At 42.9% G+C, this 22,304-nt stretch overlaps 2 protein-coding genes across 2 annotated transcripts in view; one reads left to right on the top strand and one right to left on the bottom strand.

Annotated features, from left to right (window-relative positions):
* SYN3 (synapsin III) overlaps nt 1-22,304 on the top strand; it is a 299,108-nt gene that overhangs the window by 124,828 nt on the left and 151,976 nt on the right. The window contains exon 8 of the mRNA XM_067559393.1: nt 11,477-11,566. Coding sequence (XP_067415494.1) covers nt 11,477-11,566 — 90 coding nt within the window. The remainder of the gene's footprint in view (nt 1-11,476; nt 11,567-22,304) is intronic.
* Nucleotides 19,771-22,304, bottom strand: part of TIMP3 (TIMP metallopeptidase inhibitor 3) — a 43,195-nt gene continuing 40,661 nt past the window's right edge. The window contains exon 5 of the mRNA XM_067559394.1: nt 19,771-21,457. Within this exon, the coding sequence (XP_067415495.1) occupies nt 21,260-21,457 (198 nt within the window). The 3' untranslated portion in view covers nt 19,771-21,259. The remainder of the gene's footprint in view (nt 21,458-22,304) is intronic.

Here is a 22,304-nt window from a genome sequence, read left to right as displayed (position 1 = left end):
CTGATGCAGCTCTAGGAAGCTTCCTTTATAGTTGCAGAGGTATCACAAAATGCTGGACAGGGAAGACAGTAACAAGGAACCAATCATCCTCATTATTTAACCATACATTTTGCTTTCTTTGAATCAATAACCCCCACAAGGTCTTCAGTCTCTTGGCTGGTGGTTCAAATTCAGGTCAGTAATGACTGAAAACTGATATCCTGTGACTATCCTTTCGCACTGGTGCTTTCAGTCCATTTCCTAGTGAAAAGGTGCCTGTGTTAGAAAAACAATCTTCACAATTGGCACTCTTTATGACAGTCAGCATTAGTGGCCAGGATATGAGCAGTTGTGCTTAAGATTGGAGCAATCATCAGGCCTAGTGGTTGGAGCAGGCATCAGATGCCAGAGCCAAGCGTCAGAAGTCGGGAATCACAGCCGAACATCAGAACTGGATTACTGAGAGTTCCAGTCCTGCTCCTGCCTTGTCTCACTATGAGGGAGCAAGGCTGGGACTAGGCAGGAGCTATTGCAGCCATAGGTGAATGCTTTGAGCAGCCACTGAACTGCTGCTGCTGCTGGGCTTAAGAGCCAGTCTGTTGACTCTTCCATCCAATCAGGGAGTGCAGCTAATTAGGCAGCCTATTACAGGCTGCTGCACTCATTAGGTTGCCCGGAGACCTGGCTTTGCCACAGGCCCTGGTTCCTGACAGTCCGTCTCATCACTGAGACCAAGGACAAAATAATGCATGAAGGCCAAAAGTTTGCAATAATAGGAGCCTAAATTTAGGCTCCTAAGTTCATATTTAGGCCCTTAAGTAAGTGGCCAGATTTTCCAAAGTCTGAGCATGCAGCAATCCCCAGTGACTCTAGTGCTGGTTGATTTGTGGAAGCATCTTGAGCTTTCATCAAGGATGTCTGCACCGAGAGTTTGAGGGGGTTGTCAGTAAGGTTTTCAGTCCAGAGGTACCTCTGGATCCTCAGTTATTCCTGAAGTCCCAGATGGTATTGGAGACCATATATGTCTTTATTTTTTCATCTGCGTTTGGTGCACTGCTTGCAAGTATTACTCACCGTTATCAATGCCTGCATGACCTCCCGCCTTGAAGATTATAGTGCCCTGTAAATGAAGATACTTTCAAAGCCTGCTTAGGCCTGGTCTACGCTACAAAGTTAGGCCAACCTAAGTCGACTTGTTTCAACCTATTTTTGCATGCATCGATACCTACACTGGTCAGCTGTTGATGCAGACACGCCATTACATCAACACAATGATCTCACCCCCGAACAATGCAGAGCCAAAGTCAACCTACGTCCATCAATGCAGTGCTGGCGTAGACACTGAATTACCCATGTGAACGCTAATAGTCCCCCAGCACCTGTCCCACGATGTCCCAGTCCCTGCAATAATGGCCACTCTGATCACAGTTTTGAACTCCACTGTCAGGGGATACAGAGACTGAAAGTCCGCCCCCTCTTTAAAAACCCCCTGTGTGTCTTTGAAATGCCTTTTCCTGGCAAGCACACCTAGTAGCCCACCTTTGCAAGTGTCTGGCTGTGTCAGCTCAGCACAGACAGAGAGAGCTACACCTAGGGCCAGGGCAAAAGTCCTAGATCTCCCCCAGACTATGGAGAGATGAGGCTGTGCAAGCCCAGTTAAGGACCAACCAAAGCAAAGCAGACCTCTACGTGCAGATTGCGCAGAGGATGTGAAACCTGAGACACGGCAGGGATGGTGAGTAGCAATGCTGGGTGAAAGCCAAGGGAGTTGGGCAGGCATGTTAGAAGGCAAGAGAGCAGCAGAACTGGGGCTGCACTGCAAACTTGCCGCTTCTACAATGGATTGCATGCCATACTTAGTGGGAACCCCACCAGCACCCTGAATATGACTGTGGGCACTTTGCAAGAGCTGGGAGAGGAAACCCCTGCAATACACAGTGAAGAAAAGGAAGGAGGGGGGATAAACCATGCGGTGGGCCAGGAGCTCTTCAGAACGCTACTGCAGCGGTAGTCAATTTGGCCCATGTCCAAATCCTGACCGCCAGAGGCTTTTTACCGGATGACGGGGCATGCCAGGACTCAGGACTTCAGCCCTGCTGGGACTCAAGGCTTCAGGGCTGAAGCCCTGAGTCCTGGTGTGCCCTGGCAGGGCCCTGTTTAGGGAGGGCTGGAGGGCCCCTGCCATTCTGAAATACATGTCAGCCCCTGGCACCAGCTCCCCCAAGCCCGCCAGCATGCATCTGCACTAGCTCCTCCACCCCACCACACTAACTGTCTGTAGCCTCCCAGAGCTTTGTGGTCTAGTCAAAAGCCTCTGGCAGTCTCGATTTGGCCATGGTCCACCCATTGACTGCCCCAGCAATAGGCCCTATGTATATTACACGGCATTGTATGCGTTCGTTGAACAGGGGCACTTGCAATGTGAAAAATGTTTCTCTGGAGTCCGGACCTTGACCAAGAAATCTGGACCTTGACAAAAAATAATTGACTACCCCTGATGGACTGGAACCGAGCCAGTCCTGCCAGGAGAGCACAGATGAGCCCAGTGATGAAGGGGACGGGAGCTCAGGTATGTGTATAGGTGCATTATTCCATATAAGCCTGTTTGTTTCTCTTTTCAGTGACCAAAACCTCCCCTCCCTCTGTCCTTTTGCCTTGTTTACAAATGGCATCCTTCCCATCTGCGCATTTAGAGAACAAAGGCATTAACTTTTGATTCCTCATTTTACTTCTATGGGGTATGCAATTAAAGTTAATGCTTTGGAATGCATTACACAGTTGCCACTTCAATCAGGAAATGAATCCTAGCAGATTAGCATAGCAGTCAGAATTACACAATCCACAGTAAATCACTGTCTTGTGCTCAGATAAAGATAGAAGGGAGAGGTAAAGGTGGCCTTTGCTTTTCCATGAAGAGTACTCTGTTTATCTGAACAGGGATGTCCCCTTTTTTCCTCTGCAACAAATCTGAATTAACTTTCCTTGAGATACTCTGCACCTTCTCAGCTGCAGGCCAGAGTGGCTTTGGGATGCCAGTAGCAGCTGTATTCTCCGTACCTCTATTACCCTCAGGAGTGAGAGATCAACCAAAATCACCACTTCCTGTGAAATACTGGCAGCACTCACTGCTCTTTCCCTATAGTCAGACTTTGGGCACCCAGCATCTGAATCTTTCATGCCACAGTTCGCCCCTTCCACCTGCTAGGCTGTGCTCACCACGGCTTGAGTGCAGAGTGGTGCTGTAATGAGGGGTGCTCCACAGCTACAGTGACAATTAATGTGTTTTTGTTAAAGGTTTTTATGGGACTAATGTAAGGGAGTTTTTTAGACTTGTCGCTCCCTTTCTGTTGCAGCTGTAAATCTGACGATGTATCTGTCTGTTTTTAAGAGCAGCCTTTGCCATGATAGCCTTGAGAAGTGTCCCCTCGATGCCAGCTGAACATCTGACCCAGATCAGGTGAAGAAAGAAGTGGCTCAGCCAAGATATGTTGTGTGAGATCCTCCAGTCCTCAACACTTGCAGACTGTGAACACACAGATTGGAAGGGCCAAATGGCCAAGAGCCGAGTGAAGGACCGGGCAGAGAGAGATCAGATGCTGCAGGAGAGGCAAAGGGACAGAGACATGCATCAGGAAGTGCATGAGGACATTATGGCTTTGCTCAGGCAACGCGCACAGATGTTGCAGAACATTATTGAGGTAAATGCCCAAAGATCCTGCACACAGCAGCCTTTCCATTCCATGGAAAAACCCCTGTTGCTACTCTTTATCTCTCAGCAAAACAGATGGCAGCATGACATGAGCCTTTACCCTACCCCTTCATGTTGGGGGAAAACAAGGAGAATATAGACTTACATTGGCCTGTGATAACTACAGGATCAGCCAGCAAGCATAGGGTACAGCTTGTTTTTACCATGAATGAAATATTGTAATATGTTTTTAATATGTAAACACGTTTATTGTTTTACTTGTTTGTTGTAAATATGAGTCACCTCACAATGATGGTAAAATGTTGTCAGCTTGTTTATTTGCACGTAAACTTCATTTCCTGTTTATATGTGCACAATAAAGTTTTATTTTTTGAAATTTAGAGTGTGTATCTTAGTTTGCACCAAGCAGACATGTCACATTGCAAAATTCCTAACAGGAGTCACTAACCCACCCACATTTAAAGTACACAAGGCACACAAGTTCCCAAACGCATGCAACAATGCTACTGTGGCTGTTAAAATGATCTTCTAAGGCCTCTCTCAATCGCATAGCTCCATGGTTGGCCATTTTAATAGCCCTTGTGTCTGGCTGTTCAAATTCAGCAGACAGCCGGTCCACCACAACCTTCCACCTTGCCAGTAGCCTCTCCCCTTTCACTTCACAAAATTCTGTGTAATATGCAACATGCAGCAATAACAGCAGGAACGTTTGCCTTGCTGACATGCAACCTAGTCATCAAAGATTGCCAGTGAGCTTTGAGTCAACCGAATGCACATTCAACAATCATCCTGCACATTCTTAGCTGGCATTTGAATCTTCCCTTGGTGCTGTTGAAGTGGCCACTGTATGGCTTCATGAACCTGGTGAACCAGGGGTAGCAGGGTCCCCAAGCAGGTGTTCCCCAGCATCACTGTTGGCATTTCAGTCTCACTAATATGAATGCACCTGTCAGGGAAGAATGTCCCTGCTTGCAGCTGTTGGAAAAGTCCTGTTGTCTTAAAGATGTGAGCATCATGCACCTTCCCTGGCCAGCCAACACTGATACCAATGAAGTGCCCCTGGTGATGGTGCTTGCCTAACCATAGAAAAGTATCCCATTTGGTTTGTGCTCCCTGGCAAAGTGGTGGTATGCAGAAGAGGGATATGCATCCTGCCTGTCATCCCATCGCAGTTTGGAGCACCATTGCTTCAAATCTATTTATTATTTCCTACACATTATTAAGTGTCACAGTTCTGTGTGCCATGAGATGCTTAATGGCCTTGCATACTTGGATGACAACGGCACCTAGTGTGGGTTTTCCAACTTTTGACCTGATTCCCCACTGACCAATAGTAATTTGGTGCTGCAGGCTTCCGGTCACTTTTGCACTACTCTCATTCTAGAGTCCCTATACTGGAAGGCTGGGGTGAGCTCAGCATGTCGATTCAGTAGTGTGGTTTTTCATAATGGAAAGTTCTGCACCCACTGCTCGTCATCCCACATCTGCATTACAGTGCAATCAGTGCTCATTTCTCAGGCCCAGGAGCACCTATCCACCATGTGGAGCTGCTTCACAAATCCCAGGAACAACCTGACATTTTTGTTTGCTGTGTCCATTGGTTGTCCTGGAGATGCTCATCTTCATCACCGTACTGCTGGTGGTGGTTGTAGTTACTGAAGTTCTGCAAATACAGGACAATTGTGCATCCTGTATCAGCAGTGATCATGAGAACTATGCAGGATACTATGTTTCTGCCAGAGAGATAGCGGAGACTGAAAATTGGTGTGCGAGCCTGTGGGAATTTTAAAAAAGGAGTGAAAATTATGGGATGGAATAAGCAGTATGGAATGGAGACCATGAAATTGTGGGAACTTAACCCCTAGTTCCCACAAATCCCTGGGTGAATTGCTGGTATCCCACAAAGCACTGTCAAAATGTCCCACAAGGCATTGCATTGGACTGCGATGCGAGACACACTGGTACACCTACGGTGGTGCACTGCGTTTTCTATTGACACAACTGCATATGGTGATGATGTGCAGCACTGACGCAAACAGTCAGGCATGCATGCACCCATATAACCTGCAAAAGCCATCAGCTGAAAGCCAACATAACTTACATTGACCAAACTTTGCAATGTAAACATGCCTGGTGCAGAGGGTGGTGGCCTTCTTGCTTAGCAGTGTCAGCAGCAGTAAATTGACACAATGATCAATAGATAACACTAGCTTCTTATTCTCTTCGAGCTGCAATTCAAGGTGTTGATACTGATCTACACAGCCTAGGGCTCCTGGGAAGGCATTTTCAATACAGAGCTCTTGACTTTGAAGCTGGTCTGACAGACAGAGCCTGAGATCGTTGACTTTTGGGACCCAGTGAAAAGCCCATTTGTTGACACCGGCTTTTGCTGGGGAAGGTGATGATGTGGCATATTTGTGCCTTCAGTTTGATTTTTGGGGTTGAGCCTGAGGTTTCGTTGACATTTGTCAACTCATTTTTCTCATTGTGTGTGTGTGTGCTAGTGTGCAAGGGCCTAGGGATGTAAGTGATGGGCATATTTTTAGAAGTCTGAAATAAAAGAAAATAAACAAGTCAGTGCCTTACAAAATGAAGCTGGGTGCCAGGACCGTGTGGGAGAAATTGGCTCTGCCAGGGCCTCTACTGTCGCTATTCTAGGCCTGATTCTGCCTTGCTTTACATTTGATGAGTACTGTCTCCTACGAGCACAGCAGTCCCAGGAAACCACTTAAAATATTTAAACATTTTATTGAAATACCCCTCTTTCCTAACCACCCATACCCCACAAAAAACCCATGTAGCAATTTACTTAATCTAACATCTCAAGTTGGCATTTGAGCTGGCATTTGGCACTGCTAGTGGCTTTATCTGGTTGGACCTAGCTCAGGTATGCGTTTCTATCATGCCTTTGATTACTGTGAGCTTCTCTGGCACTGAAATCAAAAGATTTTATGATAGCTAGAAAACAAGAGACAGAGACACAAACAGCTTTTCATGGGGACAGACCACATTTTTCATGTATTGAATTTTGATTGCAAAATAAGCATCCCAATAGGAGGGATCTGTTTGACAAAGGTTACTGGAAACTTACTGGACAGACATAACTGTCGGGGTATGTGAAAAATGAAATTCAGTTGGGAAATGCAATGTTTCACATTTTGTTTGAATTTTCAAACACAATCTAATTTCATGAGAAATCTTCACAATTTTGTGGGTTTTTTCCCCTCAACAGTTTGTGGTGATTTCTCAACAACCATTGAGTGAATTCGGGCTTGAAAGTACACTCCTATTTTTGAATGATCATTGTGAATTTTTCAGTATTTCAAAACTCAAAAGTTTTTGGAGGGATGAAAATTGATTTTCATTGGCAACGTGCACAAATTGAACTTTTTTTTTTTTTTTAAATGAAGTGAAAACAGCTATTTCACAGAAGCAAAACAAAAAATGAATTTTCAGGATCTCAGAAAAGCTGTGCTGTCACCACACCAGTCGGGGTGCATTAGCCAATTGCAACAATCACTGTGTTATAAAAGCTGCAGTACAAAACACTGCAGGATTTTGGACAGGATAATCACGTGTAGTAATATCCACAATTTTGTAAGACAGCTTACACCTCTTCTGGGGATAGGGGAAGTTTGAAGACTCAAAAATGTCTGACGTGCCTAAATCACTTAGCAGCCTACATCCCATTGACTTTGAATGGAATTTAGGCTTATAGGTGACTTAGTCTACACAGCAAAGAAAAACCCACGGCTGGCCTGTGCCAGCTAACTCAAGCTCACAGGTCTCATCTGTGGGGCTGTTTCATAGCTGTGTGGACATCTGGGCTTGGGTTGGAGCCCGAGCTCAGGGACCCTTCCACCTCACAGACTCCACCCGCACCTGGAAGTCTGCACAGCAATGAAACAACCCCCAGCCCAAACCCCGCAATCCCAAGTCAGCTAGCACGGGCCAGCTGCGGTGTCTGCTTGATGTGTAAACGTATCCTTAGCCACGTTAGAAAATTTTACCCTCAGCCTTAAGATGAGCTTAGTGACCCAGGTCATTTCTCACTCTTCCAATTGAAGTAACTTTTGACATAGAAGAGCCCAACTAGCTTGGGCAAGCCACGTTAATGCAAATGCACGATGGTGTAGGGATTGCAAGGGCCCAGACTCTGCCACTCACATTCACACAGAGTAGTCCTTTGCTCTGTATGTGGTCTCATTGAAATCCATGGAGCTACTCATGGACTGAGGTACTACTGAACATGAGCAAGGGTGGCCCTTAGGTGCAAAGAATAAGATAGCTGAACTGCTGACAATTACATTCCTATCAATTTAGGACACACACGGGGAGGATACTTGACATTCTCCTTATCATTGTGTCAGGTATCTAAATAAGGACATCAGAGTTACTGTACAGGTTTAGTCCATTGCTATCTCTTGTACAGTATCGTGCCGGTCACACGTGTAACATTTGCTACTGAGGTCAGTATGAAATAATTTTGCAATTCTGACACATTTTGGGGCGGTGGAAGGTGGAGGGCAGAGAAGAGTTAAGTCTTTTACCAGCACATATGTGTCACTCATTATTACAGCAGTGGCCGATACCTAATGCTTCAAAAAGAAGCAAATACACCATACGTCAGCCAGACAATTATTCAATAGCTTTAGTTATTTTCCTAGGGTTACATGTATAAAGCATCTATGTATCTGTGTTTGTTGATCTGCATGTGCTGTGTGTGAACCCTCTGTGCTGCATGTCTCTCTCTCGATGGTATGTTTATCTTTCTCTCTGTCTCCATCTCACTCTGTGTAACTTTTAAGTTCTGTTTTCTCACTTTGCTAGTCAAAACAAGGTTTTATTTTGTTTCTCTGGGATGTGCAGGGGTAGTGCAAGTAGTTAAGAGAAGCAATCTGCCCTTGTTCCTCTAGATCAACACCCTAGTTGCCAACAAAAATTATTCTAGACGTGGAGTTTTTCTCTTATCTGCTGATGTGTGCGAGGGCATGGTGGTATTAGTGATGAACTATGCCATCAATAGGAGATTTCTGGGTTTTCTCAAACACTGAATTTCATTTTGAAAAGAAAATCTTTGCATTTGTCTACAAATCTAAGGGCCAGCCACCTGTTTAGTATGTGGCCTGTGTCTGGCACATGCCCTGCTGCCTGTTTTTCACAAACTGGGTGTATTTTTCATATAGGAATCATCTTTTAATTCCCAAAATGCTCTCTCTTCACCAGGAAATAAAAGATTAAATTTAGTAAACAGAAATGCATTTGCTAGAGTGGCCCAATGTTTGCAATGCTGTGAAGGGGATCAAAATGAAGGTACTTAGTAGATCCACCCAGAATGCTTTAATCAGATCTCACATCTTGAACAGAGCTTTGGGATTGCAACTTGAGGCATTTATGAACCTCAGCTAATGCTCATGAAAGTTCAGCAAACATAGGCTGAGGTGGCTCCCACAGCTGGGAAGCTAAAGAACTTTCCTCTCCCAAGGCTCTGGGTCCTTTATTCCTTGAACAGCTATCCTCTTCCCCGAACCAGTCCTGGAACTCCCTTGAAAATACCTCGCTCAGGATGAAGGGGTCCCAAGGTTTGTTGTGAAGTTGTTGAGGTGGAGTTGCAATGAGGACCTTCCACAACTGAATTTTCCCCATAAGTGAGGTTTAAGTTAACTGAACTAGATTCTCCAAAAGAACATGTGGGAGTTGACTTACCCTCAACCCCTGTGAATTGAACTTTGGGATTCAGTTTGTGAATCTCTTTGCAAATAGATCTCTGCACATTCTCATAGCCTTAGCTCTGAATTTGATTACATGTTACTAGGAATGGAAGGATTAGCTTTTTATGAGTAAATGTTGATAAACATCGATTTCTTCATACATGCACAAACCGATGAAAAAATATTTCCATGGATAATCATAGAAATGTACAGGTAGGCAAAGTAAGAAAAATGCTGCTTGAGAACTCACTAGATTTGATGTAAGGTTCTGTGCTTTGTATATTTTGACACATGATGTTGACAATTTGTGTTTTAATGGTTATAAAATTTTAACTTTTTAAATCTCAGTGTGTCTTGTCATTAAATAATTATTGTCTGACACCCTCTCCTACAATGCCTGCCCACCATAATTTCCTGTAACTATGAAAATTTAAATCAACAAAAATTGAAAAAGGTGCTTAAAAATAAACGCTGTTATCCATCAAAATTATTTTTAAGAAAAATCAAATTCTGCCAAGTTCACATGTTACCTGTGTCAGCAGTAGCTGGAATTAGTGACAAGTTTGCCCCCAACTGCAGTGGGTTCCAACAAGTAAATTCTCTAAATACTCCTGAAAATAAATGATATCTGAGATATTCATCTTAACGCAGAAGTCACTGAGTTAAGAGAAGCTAGCGGTCCTATTTCTGCAATACCACCAGTCCTTAGGCGTCAATAACAGCAGAGCTGTCAAGCTGAAAAGGAGCTTGCCTATTATAATGGTGCTTATAGCACCTAGTGAAATGCTTTAGTCACACAGCAGGGTGGCTACATATATGAATCTTAGTCACAAGGAACATAGATCATCCAGAAGATCCTTCCATAAGCAATGTCAATGATGTTTCACCTGTTACTGTCTCCTTTCATCTCCTAGTCATATTGGCAAGTTGTTCTCCATGAAATCTGTCTTTCTTGTCTCAAGGGACTTACGTGTCTTCACTCTTTGAGTGTCACAGCCTTGTATCCCCACCTTTTGGATATTAGATTTTTCATTTTATTAGTGAAAGATCAGGGGGTATGTTGTACATGCAGCTTATACCAGGCAGTGGACTAGACGGGTAATAGAGTGTAGGTCTTTGCAGATTGTCAAAATGGAGCTGAAATTCCTTGTGATAGAAATTATTATAAGGATGTGCAAGGTGAAGAGAAATCAAGATTCTGCTCTCTTAGAATTGCTCTTTTATCCCATTATGAGAAGCTTTAGATCTAGCTGTGTGTGACCCTTGATGATAAACAGTTAATTATATGCGTGTGTTGTGCCATGTTAGCTCTTGTGCATGAAGTACTTACTGAGGACTCTGCTTTCCAACGTAGACTTTGCACACTCTTTCCTCAAATAACATTCTTAGTATGATGTCCCCTTTGACTCCGCCCCAAAGTAAAGGGGGAAGGAAGAGGTGAACCCTTCTCTATTTCATTCTGTGCACATCATGCATGTGAGATTGGTGGGAGACCCTCTCAGGTGAACCTAGTTGCAAGAGATGCTTATATGACAGAAATCAGGATTCTATTTCCTTTGCCCAGCACTCAAATTGGATGGTGTCGAAGACTCTCTAGCGAGCATCTCTTTTGACTGCTCTCATACCTTTAAGAAACATCACCGGCCCTTTATCTGCTTGCATGGGAGAGAGAGCTTTATTTTATTTTGTTGCTATACATGAGTGGTACTACTTATTTCTGTCCCAAACACTCCTTCAGCTTGTGTGTGTGTATTGAGTCCTTTCCTCCAGACTCTCAAGAAGAGCCACCCTCTCTCTACTCTCAGCCCTTCTGTGCTATGAAAGCTAAGCCTGTTTATAATGGATCTGTAATTGAATGCAAGCTGATCCACCTCCAGCCTCTCCATTTAACTCCTGGAGAGATAGTTATAGCATAGCACCGTGTACCTATGTTTTTCACCATTGTCAATTGAAGAAAGGTGAATGGGAAAAGATAATGTGATTCCCTCCTCAGCCCCCTTCATACCAGCACTTTTTAAAAGAACTGGTTTATTGTCTAATAAACAATAGACATTCTCTTTCTCTCTCTCTCCTTTAGTTCTCTCAGCTAATTAAAATCTTCAACTCGCTGGGTCCTGAGAAGTTCCCCCTTGTGGAGCAAACATTCTTCCCAAGCCATAAGCAGATGGTAAGTGTCCTTGGTTTATTTTGATGATAATATAGCTGGAGAAGAAGCAGAGAATCTGTGGTTGGGAGTGGAAGGAGTCACTCTGAGAGCCCTGGCAATTTGAACAATATCCGTGGCTTTACAAACAATGAATTACTAGCAGAAAAACAGCCGGCATATAACACTGTCCAGGATGCCTCTTTCCTTTTCTCTCAGTTCTTGAAAGGACAAAGAGCAGGTGAAAGAATGATAAAGGATCAAAAAGGAAATGAAATAAATTGCTGATTCTGGTCATCATAAGCAGGGGACAGGTCTATTTGGATGTGGCTGAGTTGGTCTTTGCACTGTTCCTAATGCATGGAAGAGCAGGAAAATGAGGGGTGTGGGGTGCAACAGAAGTTTCTTATAAAACAGCGCTTGTTCTGCTATTGATTTGTCTCATCTGTGACATAGATACCATCTATTAAATGTACTTACCAGCTGTTGGATTGTTAAGTGAAGCCGTTTTTAGTTTTTGAACATGACTCTTTTCTTATTTGGCTTGCATAATTTGCTTTAGCATAATTGCTCTTGGTGTTTATTCATCTTATCAGTGAACTAGTACATACTGTACCTTAGACATACACCATAATTAGGCATTCCATGGACTCCTTAAAGACAGCAACTTTCTAAGAGAGCTGGGCAGGTGTCTCCTTTTGAACTTGGGGGAAGGAGCAGAAGTGGGTGTATTTAAACAACTCAGCTATATTTCTTTTGTTTTTCCATGTAAGTGGGGCTGACTCTAGGCAGAGGGATGACCACTCTTAGCCTGGCCCTTTGAGAAACTCAACTGTCAAGGCGCATCCATAAACCTTTGACTCCTTCTGCCTCCCTCAAAGATCTTGATGATCCTTTCTATGAGCCCTGACCCTATGTCTGAATTGCCACCTGCTTTTCAGTTTGTTTAGCAGGGTTCATTTTGAACTCAGGTGCAAAGCTGGTGGGATTTACACACACACAATTTACAACCAGCCCTGCTTATAAGATGAAAATGGGTCTCCTCCATCAGTTACTCCTATGACACTCATAAAACAATATGTCCTGACCTAAATTCCTTTTGCAGGCCTGGACGCAGCCCTGCAACTGAGAGGTCATAAGGTTAGAAGGCCTAGTCCAGCCAAGTAGATCAGGGCTGTAAATGCATAAAACTAGTGTCAGAGTATCCAGATAGGGCCCTCCACCCTTCTTTTGTCTATCTGTCTGTTTAATAAGACCAATGCTATCAATGTCCCTAGTACAATCAGCTAGGTCCCTCCTTAATCTTCATTGGTAGGATAGTGGTGATGTAAGGGCTGGGTACTGTAGATAGTCTTTTACATGAATGGGCACCCAATAAAGGCAGTTATCAAACTTCTATTTCAGGATTTTTTTAATATGCTTTTGTTAACGCGGATTCTCAATCACAGTAAGACAATTATGCGTTAAACGGAAGATATCAATCGATATCCATAAGTATCTAGATTGACATTTAATGGGCATAATCTGCAGCAAGGAGATTTAGGTGAGATATTAGGAAAAGCTTTCAAACAATAAGGATAGCTAAGTTGTGGAAGAGGCTTCCAAGGAAGGCTGTGGAATCCCCATCATGGGAGTATTTTAAGAACAGGTTGGACAAACACCTGTCAGGAATAATCTAGGTTTACTTAGATGCTGCCTTATCTTAGGGCAATGGTTCTCAACATTTCTCAAGACTACTGTGCCCCTTTCAGGAGTTTGAAACCCGAACCCTGTCACCCAGGACTCGAGCCCGCCTCCTGGGACTGAAGCATGTAACATATCTTCCCACGGCCCCTTGTAGCATGGGGCCCCATGCAATTGCCCTGCTTGCCACCCCCTAACACTGGCTCTGCACTTGCAACCCCCTTAAAACTGTCCCGCGACCCTGTTTGAGAGAAACACATCTAGATGAGTTGACATATCCCCTAGAAGACCTTTGCGTACCTCCTGGGGTAGGTATACCTCTGACTGAGAACCACTGGCTTAGGTGGGCTGGACTTGGTGACTTCTGGAGGTCTCTTTCAGCCCTACATTTCTATGATTTAATGAAAATGTGCATGTGCATCTCTATAATTCTAAGATATGTTCCTTATTCATCGACGTCGGACAGAGTGAAAGAAGCCTCCTGAATCGTTAGCAAAACTGGGTTGTAATATATATATACTCAAAGAGAGATTGACATCTTCCTGGAAAGGATATAAGTTTTGAGTCCATTGAGCTGTGCTCGAGTATTACTTCATTCCATATTTGATTCTTCCAATGGTCCAAGCGCCAGGCTTTTTTATATCTGATGGGGGAGTGGGGGGGCTGTCCCAACAGATGCTGTGGCTGATTAACATGCTGCATAATTAGGGGGAAAGTTTTATGGTTGATTGCTAAAGACCTAGGAAACAGGTCACATGATCTGAAGGAGGCCACTCACTTGCATTCTTAGCAAGTTTTTAGCTTCACTTTGGACTCAAAAACTGCAAACTATAAGACATTCTTACCATATATGAAAAAATCCTTATCTTTCCAGTCTGTCCAATATGTGTCTATTTCTGGCTCTTGCCTTGGTCTTCAGCCAGGGGCCTAGAGAGAATTTCTGTGGTCCAGTGGTTAAAGTTGCTAGTCTGAGATTGTGGAGACCTGTGGTTGATTCCCTGATCTGCCACAGATTTCTTGTTTGACCTTTGATAAATCCATTCAGACCAGATTTTTGAAGGCATTTAGGTGCCTAAACAGGTAGGTAGATGCCTAGTAGAATTTTTAAAAGTCCAAAAAAAAAAGCCTTCAGGTGCTTATAAAAATCCCACAATGCACCTATCTGTATATGTGGGCACCTAATACCTTTAAAAATCTGGGCCTTAGTCCCTCTATTCTTCCAGACCGCATCTGTAACATGCTGATAATAGCATCACCTTACTTCATAGGAGAAATATGTTAAAGATTTTGAGGTGCTCAGATGCTACAGTAACGGGAGCTGGATAAATACCTAAGACAGATAGATAGCAGAATGGTGTATTCTTTACACTGAGCTACAGTTTGTCCTAGTCTGTTAAGTCAAATTAATTTGTAAGGCCCGATTTCATTTAATCATATCAACAAATTATGAGGACACTTTGCCATCCAAGATGCTCCAGTACAGATGTGAATTTGCTTTGCCCTCACATCAGGACTTGTATTTCTAACAGAACTGGTCACACTGTTTATTGCAAATAAATTATCTGACAGATATAGTTTCCCCCCCATTTGGAAATAATTTGTGGACTGATCCAAATGTATTTGCTGTTATTGGGATAGTTTGAATAAGCAATTTCCAGCCTATGGGTAGCACTGTTTTGATTCCTGGAACGAACGATGGAACCCTTTTAATCAGGAGAACAACAAACGGCAAAAAACTTCTTATTGGATGCAGAGCTTGCCAAGCTGGTTTGTGGCAGCAGCAGCAGCAAAGTGCAGAGCCCCCAGACTGCCATCAAATCTGGTCAGAGGGCAGTCACCAGGGAGGTGTAGCAAAGAATCAGCGAATAATAGATTTGTAGGACTGGACGTAGGCATTGTCTATCTTTGGCCACAGCTGCACTGTAGAAGCCACTTGTTGGCCCCAGGTGTGAAGGATGGCTGCACACTGACTCTGGCCTGTTCGAAAATACTGCAAATAATGAACAACCAATAATCTCATTTGTACACAAACACCATTGTTCATGGACAAATATGGGTATCCTTATGAAGAGCAGCTACTCCCCAAACATTCAGGCAAACAAAACCCCATTCATCAAATAGAAACTAGGAAGGGGCATGTATGTGATCGAAGCAATGTTGGGTGCTTTTCCCAAGCTCTGCCACACACTTCTGGTGTGACCTTGGCAAGTCATTTAACTGATATGTTTCACTTTGCTCATATATAAAATGGGAATAATAATCCTTTCCTATCTCACATGGGTGTGGTGGTACTAAATGTATTGGTGTTTGTAAAGGGTTTTGTGACCCTTCATATGGCAGGCACTATAGAAGTGTTTATGAAGATATACTTGAGTTAATTCTCTTCTTAAAGTAACTTTCCCTCACTAGTACAGTTGCCAGATTAGAAAACTCATCTTTGCATGTCCAAACTTTTCTAAATGCTAACGAGGTCCTATTTGGAAAGCGGTATGGATGAGGACTAGTAATAAAGCAGGACAGAAAATGGTGTTTGCGCAGAGGGGAGTTTCTGTGATGGAAATTTTTGACCAAAAAAAAAAAGTTTTTTGTCAAAATTTTCAGTCGAAAATTTCTACTTTTGGCCAGAAAACCAAATACTTTGGTTTTTGGTTTTCTGACAAAAACTCAAAATTTTGAGGAAAGCAGATACTCTTCTGTGAAAAAAATGTATTGTAGTTAAACACCCGATTTCTTGTTGAAAAGAAAGCTTTGGTGGAAAATTTTCGACTAGCCATAGCTAATGACATTAAAGAAATATTACAAGGGTTGGGATTTTCACAGTAGAAAGGATTTGATTCAGTAACCTCCATCTTCTCCCATTATGGGCACTAAGTCAATGAAAACAAAAGTATATCGTATAAAATGTGCTCCAAACTAGTCTCTGTGGAGCAGCTTGTTGCAATAGCAACAGCACCCTGTGCTGCACACAGAACTGGTGTAAATATTCTTCAGTGTTATACATTTAGCCATCGTGGCTGCACTGCTCTTTAGTGACTCCATCTGGCCCTCTAAAAAGTGTAACTCTCAGGCTCCAACAGGGATTTTCTCCTATCTTGGGGCTGGAAACCCGAACAACAGGACCTCAAGATAGTGGTTGCTTTTAAAAAGAAAAGGGATTTGTCTGAGGCTTAATTTTCACATAAAATGGAATGAAAAAGCAATGTTTTCCAAGACCATCCATGTTTGGTTAAAGTGACAGAGACTGACTAACAATAGCGAGGCAGAGACAGAATGTCTGTGATAGAAATAAAACCACTTTACTGTTTAGAATAAAAAGACATTATAAAAACTGAATATTATACAGTATTACCTTAAAGAAAATATACATTCACTGAGTATAAAAACATGGAGGAAAACTGTAAACAGTGTTACAGAATTTAGCACTGAATACATTTCTTCTCGACTGGGTTTTCTCCCAGGTTTCATTTCTCTTCCCCGAATATCTGTGATTACGGGAGCAGCAGAGTGGCTCAATGAAGGGAATGGCAGAGATACTGAAAAGCCAGTAAAGTGAAAGCAATGGCACAGGATTAGTGGACTTTTTTTTTAAAGAGGATTTTGTCAAGATTGGTAGATGCAAAACTTTGACCTGCATTTAAAAATACGTTGCACCATATTCTGAATTTTGTCCATGCCTCCCAAAATATAAAGGATACACAGACTTAAAATATTTTGAAAAATGTAGAAGAAATATACCTGGGAAGTCCTGTGAAACAATGGGAACTCTTTCTTTATTGTGCCTTCATTTTGACTTATTTTAAAGTGGTGTGTTCATGGTCACCCTGAGGCAGCATTTTGCCCCATCGGTGAGAGTGGGTGATCAGTGTTTAAGTAAGTCAGCCCTATTAAGGTTATGTCTAGTTTGAACTGGGGTTGCAATTCCCAGCTCAAAGAAACTTACCCGTGGCTAGCTCTGATCAAGCTAATATGCTAAAAACAGAATGTAACCATGGTGGCAGGAGGGGCGTAGTTCGATCCCATCTGAGATGCTAGACACGTACTTGGAGTGGCTACCTGTCCCATCCCAGGCACTGCTGATCAGAGCTAGAGTGGGGTAGGTCTACTCAAGTGGGGAATTACATCCCAACTCAAATGTAGATGAGGGTCATGTTTGGCACACCAAAATTAGGCCCTGATCCTGCAATTTACACTGTGTGGGTGGACTGCTCTGTTTACACAGAGCACTATTAACTTCAGTGAGACTGCACAGGAAATTCCACAGATAATCCCCCTCCACCCTTTTCCCAAAAGAAAAAGGAACCTCCCCCTCCCAAACTTTAAAATATTTTCAGGATTATTTTGTTTTAATTCCAGAGGAAACCATTTTTAAATGAATAAAGAACCCCCAAGCAGAGTTGGCAACCCAAACATTATAGTATTGTGCTTGTGATGAGAACTGGAAAGTGAAATTGATTTGATGCTGATTCTATATAAAAGGAAGCCAAACTGATTGATCTGTTGTCCAAGCTCAGAAAAGAAGGAAACAAAACAAAATGCAAATAAGGAAACAGCAAAAATAGTCTAGAAAAGTGAATTAGGTTCATAAAAATGTAGTTTTAATAATATTTATTTAAAACATAGTAAAAGTGTGTTTGTTAAAAATTAAGGCCCTGATTGTGCAGATACGGACGTGAGTAGTCCCATTGACAGCATCCCTTTTGGCACCGAGCATGGGTGGTGGGGATGTTAGAGGTCACATTTCAATCTTAGAAACAAAGGGGAAGCAGCAAGTCATTTGTACTATGGCAGTGGCAACACCTGCTGATCTGGGAAAACCATATCCTGAAGGGAGCTTCACTCCTGTCTTCCAAAGAGAGGGTGATTACATACTGCAGAGCCTCTTGTAATCTAGAGGGAGTGTGTTGTGCCCTTGCAGGCTGGAGTTATCTTCAGTGAGGCAAGGGAAGAGGGAATAGATAGAGAGGCAGAAGTTTAGGCACCTGACCCGTAAAGCCCATTTAAATCAATGGAAAGACACCCGATTCTAACGGGCTTTGGACCAAGCACTTATTGCAAGTGCAAGGTAAAGCTTAGCCCACAAAATACCTCTCCCTGATAGTACTCATTAAAAAAAAAAACCTGCAAGCCTCCCAAAAGAAATGTATTTTGTGCTAGTTTCTTCCTCCTCAGTCTTTCCCTCTATTTGGCTCCACATTTTTAAAAGCCTCTAGCACTGTGTCTTTATTTGGCAATGGAGAGAGTTGCTTTCCAAGCTCGCATCCTTACCAGTCTAGCTGTCTACATGTCAAAAATATTTTTACCCTCTGCAATATAAAATGGAAATCTGGATAGGAAAATAATTTGCTGGTGATAGGGTTGGCTTTTTTGTTTTGCTTAAAAAGCACGCAGATACATTGCAGCCTACTTAGGAACACACATCTTCGTAGCAACAAAATAAAAAGATTTTCACAATAATTTGATTGCAATACTGTAGTGTCTCAGCTATTTATATGATTTTTAAATTATACAGTCAGTGAACAGGTAAAATACACAGTTTAATGGAAATCCAAATCAATGGCTGTGTAACAAGCCTTCATCTCACCTTCCAAAGCTGGGACACGAGTGTACTCAGTGACTGGTAAAGCACAGTTGATCGAATGGTAGTTGGGTCAGGCCTTGGTTAGCGCTAGTGATGATCACTCCACAAATAGTGAAATAGGCTGGTGGAATTATCGTTGCTAGAAACACAGGAGCAAGTTCTGCTTTCAGTGAAACCTGTGACTGCACTGAGGTTACACAGATGGAACAGGACAGAAATTGGTCCCCTGTGCTCAAGGCCCAACTTGTTGATGCCCATTTCAAAAGGGAAGCAGCCTGATATACTACCTGATTCTAAAAAGCACCTTGATCTCCCACAGCTATCAGTAGAGGTTAACGGGGCTTACCGCTTTCAATGATCAGGTCCATGATTTACGGGTAGAGAAAAGGATGGCATTTTTTAAAAGGTGTCTATGTGATGTAGGAGTACATGTCCCATTGACTTTCAGTGAGTTTTGTGCTTCTAAAGCACTTGGCCACTGTTGAATATTCCACCCAAGGTCCCTTCTAATCCAAATGATTCTATGAAAATGCCATTTAAGCAAAACATACACATTCTGCAGTAAGGGTCTTCTATTAAATGGGCCAGATCCTCAACTGGTGTAAATCAGCATAGCTCCACTGACGTCAAAAGAGGCCCCAAAATGAATGATGCATCAATCCCAACACTCGAATATACTCTTCCCCCCTCCAAATATGCTGTCAGAATGGTAAAGAATCCCCAAACAAATTGAAAAGATCACTGCATAGAGAATGTTATATTGTCCCGGTCTAGGATAATTGCAATGCCTTTTCTTGCTGACAGCAGCTCTGCTTCCTAAGTGGAATGAACTGAAGATACATGTCTATGTAAGATAAATAATCATAATAATAAAAAACATAAACAAATGTTAAGTGTTGCCCCTCTCCCCCCTACGAACTCAGTAAAATATACAGTCGCCCATTTTGTCAGCAACCCCTCCTCACAATTAAACCTTAAAATATTTTTATTTAATGAGAAAATTTATATTATAGTTTTCTTAATAAAAACAAAACAGAACGAAAAAATCCTCCAGTCAATAGCAAAGCCAGAACCGGCCCTTCCCCCACGTCACCACAGGATGTGGAATAAGCACATGCCCACAGCTATACTTAACAACAGCTTGGGGGAAACAGAGCACTTGACCCACTTGGAATCCATTGGACAGCTGAAATTTAGAGTTCTAGGAAGTGCCTGTCAGGATGTTGCTTTTCCTTGCCTTGCCCCGCCAGCTTTTCCTTTCACTACCTAGACAATTGCAGCCAGTGTAGCTGTAGGAGGTAAGGCATGGTAGGAGCAAATAGTGATTCCAAGCATTACTGCAGATACGCTGGAGTTTCAATGTCTTTTACAAAAAATAAATCACTGACTCGGAATGTCAAGGTTCCTGTTTTAAAACACAATCAAAGCATTCATTGTTTATAACACCAAATAATTCCACGGCCTGTCAAAAATAGCTTATGTCATTACATGTATATACATTTTACTTCTATTTTGGCAATAGATTTCTTATAGCAATAAACCCTAGTGAGTCTCCCCTTACCCCCTCTTCATGTGATTGATGATTTTTAGTGTTGGTAATTTGCATCTGTTTGGTTTAGGATGTTCACAAGGTAGTTTTGCTGGAGAGCTAAACTGCAAAAATTTCAGGAGCAACTCTGTTTAAAAGAGACAAGTTCAGCATTTCAGCTGCTCCATTGTACTTAGTAGGTGAATCACCTTCCTGAATGCTGGTTTTATTTAAAAATCTCACAATCATAATAAAAACTTCTCTTCATGTTCTGTGGAACCCCAGAACTTCCAATATGCTCTTGCCTTCACACTGTGATTGAATGAACAAGAAGGACATGTCCTCCTTGCTGCTTTTATCAGACAACGCAGTGTCTTAACACCAGCTGAGTTCTCCCCCTGCTGGATCTAATCACACTTCCAGTTCCAGGTATGAATAAGGGTTTGTTTGTTTTTCTGATCTGATTAATTAAAACTGTTTCCCCTACAAATAGGTTCAGTCTACATAATTTGTGCAGTGTGTGCGCGAAGAGGGCTTGGGGAAGCCAAGGCATGGAAGAAGGATATAGTGCCCAACTGGGATAGTTTTTATATTTTTGTTTTCCTAAAAAAATATAGATTATATTGCTATAGATAACGATACATAGAGCGAGCAAGGGCTCCATAATTTTTTTCCGGTGTGCAAACGAAAGTTCCCAGACAAATATAATCTGGCTGAAATGGGTATCTCAGAATCAAAAAATGTGGTTAAGAACAAATACAGTATGACAGCATAGACTTTTTCTTTTTTAAGTGTTCGAAGTGCTAAAATTTGCAAGAAAACAGGCACTAATATTTCATTGTCATCATCATGATCTGATAGGAGTTATTGTCCAAGGGAAGCTCAGCCACAAGGGAGGGAGGAAAGGAAACAGGGAAGGGACGTGTGCTCAGGGATCTGTGGCATTGATGATAGTTTTATCAGGAGGCGCCCATCCTCTGTACCAGCTGCAGTAACCTTCCTTCTGTCGGATGCAGGCATAGTGCTTTGATTGGGACCCTGAGTGACCAATGTTGGAGAGCATGTCTGTCCAAAGACACTCGTTCTTGGAGGTCACGAAGCAGGGCAGGTAGTAGCAGGGCTTAATCTGCAATTATAATCAGCAAGTGAGTAAGGATAAAATTGAAGGCACATTTTAAAGGACTTTGCTTTTAAATCAGAAACTGGTGTTTTGAAATTCCCTTTAAGCACTAAAGTACTAAATAAAAAATTAAACCCCCATCTTGCAAACACAAACGTGCTTAACTTACACACAAATAGTGCCATTAATGTCAGTGGTGCTGTTCATGTGCAAACATTTCCAGTTGCACCCCCCACTTAACATTCATGTAATTTGTCGCGCTTCCCCCCATCCCATGACTTGTAATCAGAGGTTCCCAAACTTTTATTTGCTGACCCCCACTCCAGAGATTCATGTACCATGTACACACCCCTCTTTTTAACAGGGTTATGAGGGAGGCGCACCTCGTACCCACGGGAGCCAGGGGTGGGGTGCCCAGTGTCCTGGGGAGGGGGTGGGAGTTGGCATTCTAACCATATGGCTGTTGAGGAAACCTTCTGCTCCCTGCAGCAGTCAGGTAGTCTTGGCTGCCAGGATCCCGCTCCCCACCTGTGCAGGGGAAGTGAACAGGGCAGCACTGAAGGGCCAGGGGACACTGAAGTGCGAGGGGAATGGAAAGAGGCACCCGTGAGTACTTGGCCCCTTGCTGGAAAGGGCCCACTGCTGACTCCAACCCTTGAGCATGGCCCCATCTGCTTCCTCTGTGCAGGCTCTATCTGATAGGGCAAGTGGATGGGGCTGTGTTCCCTGGGGCTGCACTGAAGGGCCAGGGTCAAGAAGGGCTCTGTCTGGCAGGGGGTCACCATGCCCAGGGTATAGCCTTCTGTTCCCCACTCACAGAGTCGCAGCTCATATCCCCAGCAGAGAAGCATAA

Source organism: Emydura macquarii, unplaced genomic scaffold, assembly GCF_026122565.2.
Source record: "Emydura macquarii macquarii isolate MOO-44397 ecotype Brisbane River unplaced genomic scaffold, CSIRO-AGI_Emac_v2 contig_2205, whole genome shotgun sequence".
NCBI classification, from domain to species: Eukaryota; Metazoa; Chordata; order Testudines; family Chelidae; genus Emydura; species Emydura macquarii.
This window is presented reverse-complemented; position numbering and strand designations above follow the sequence as displayed.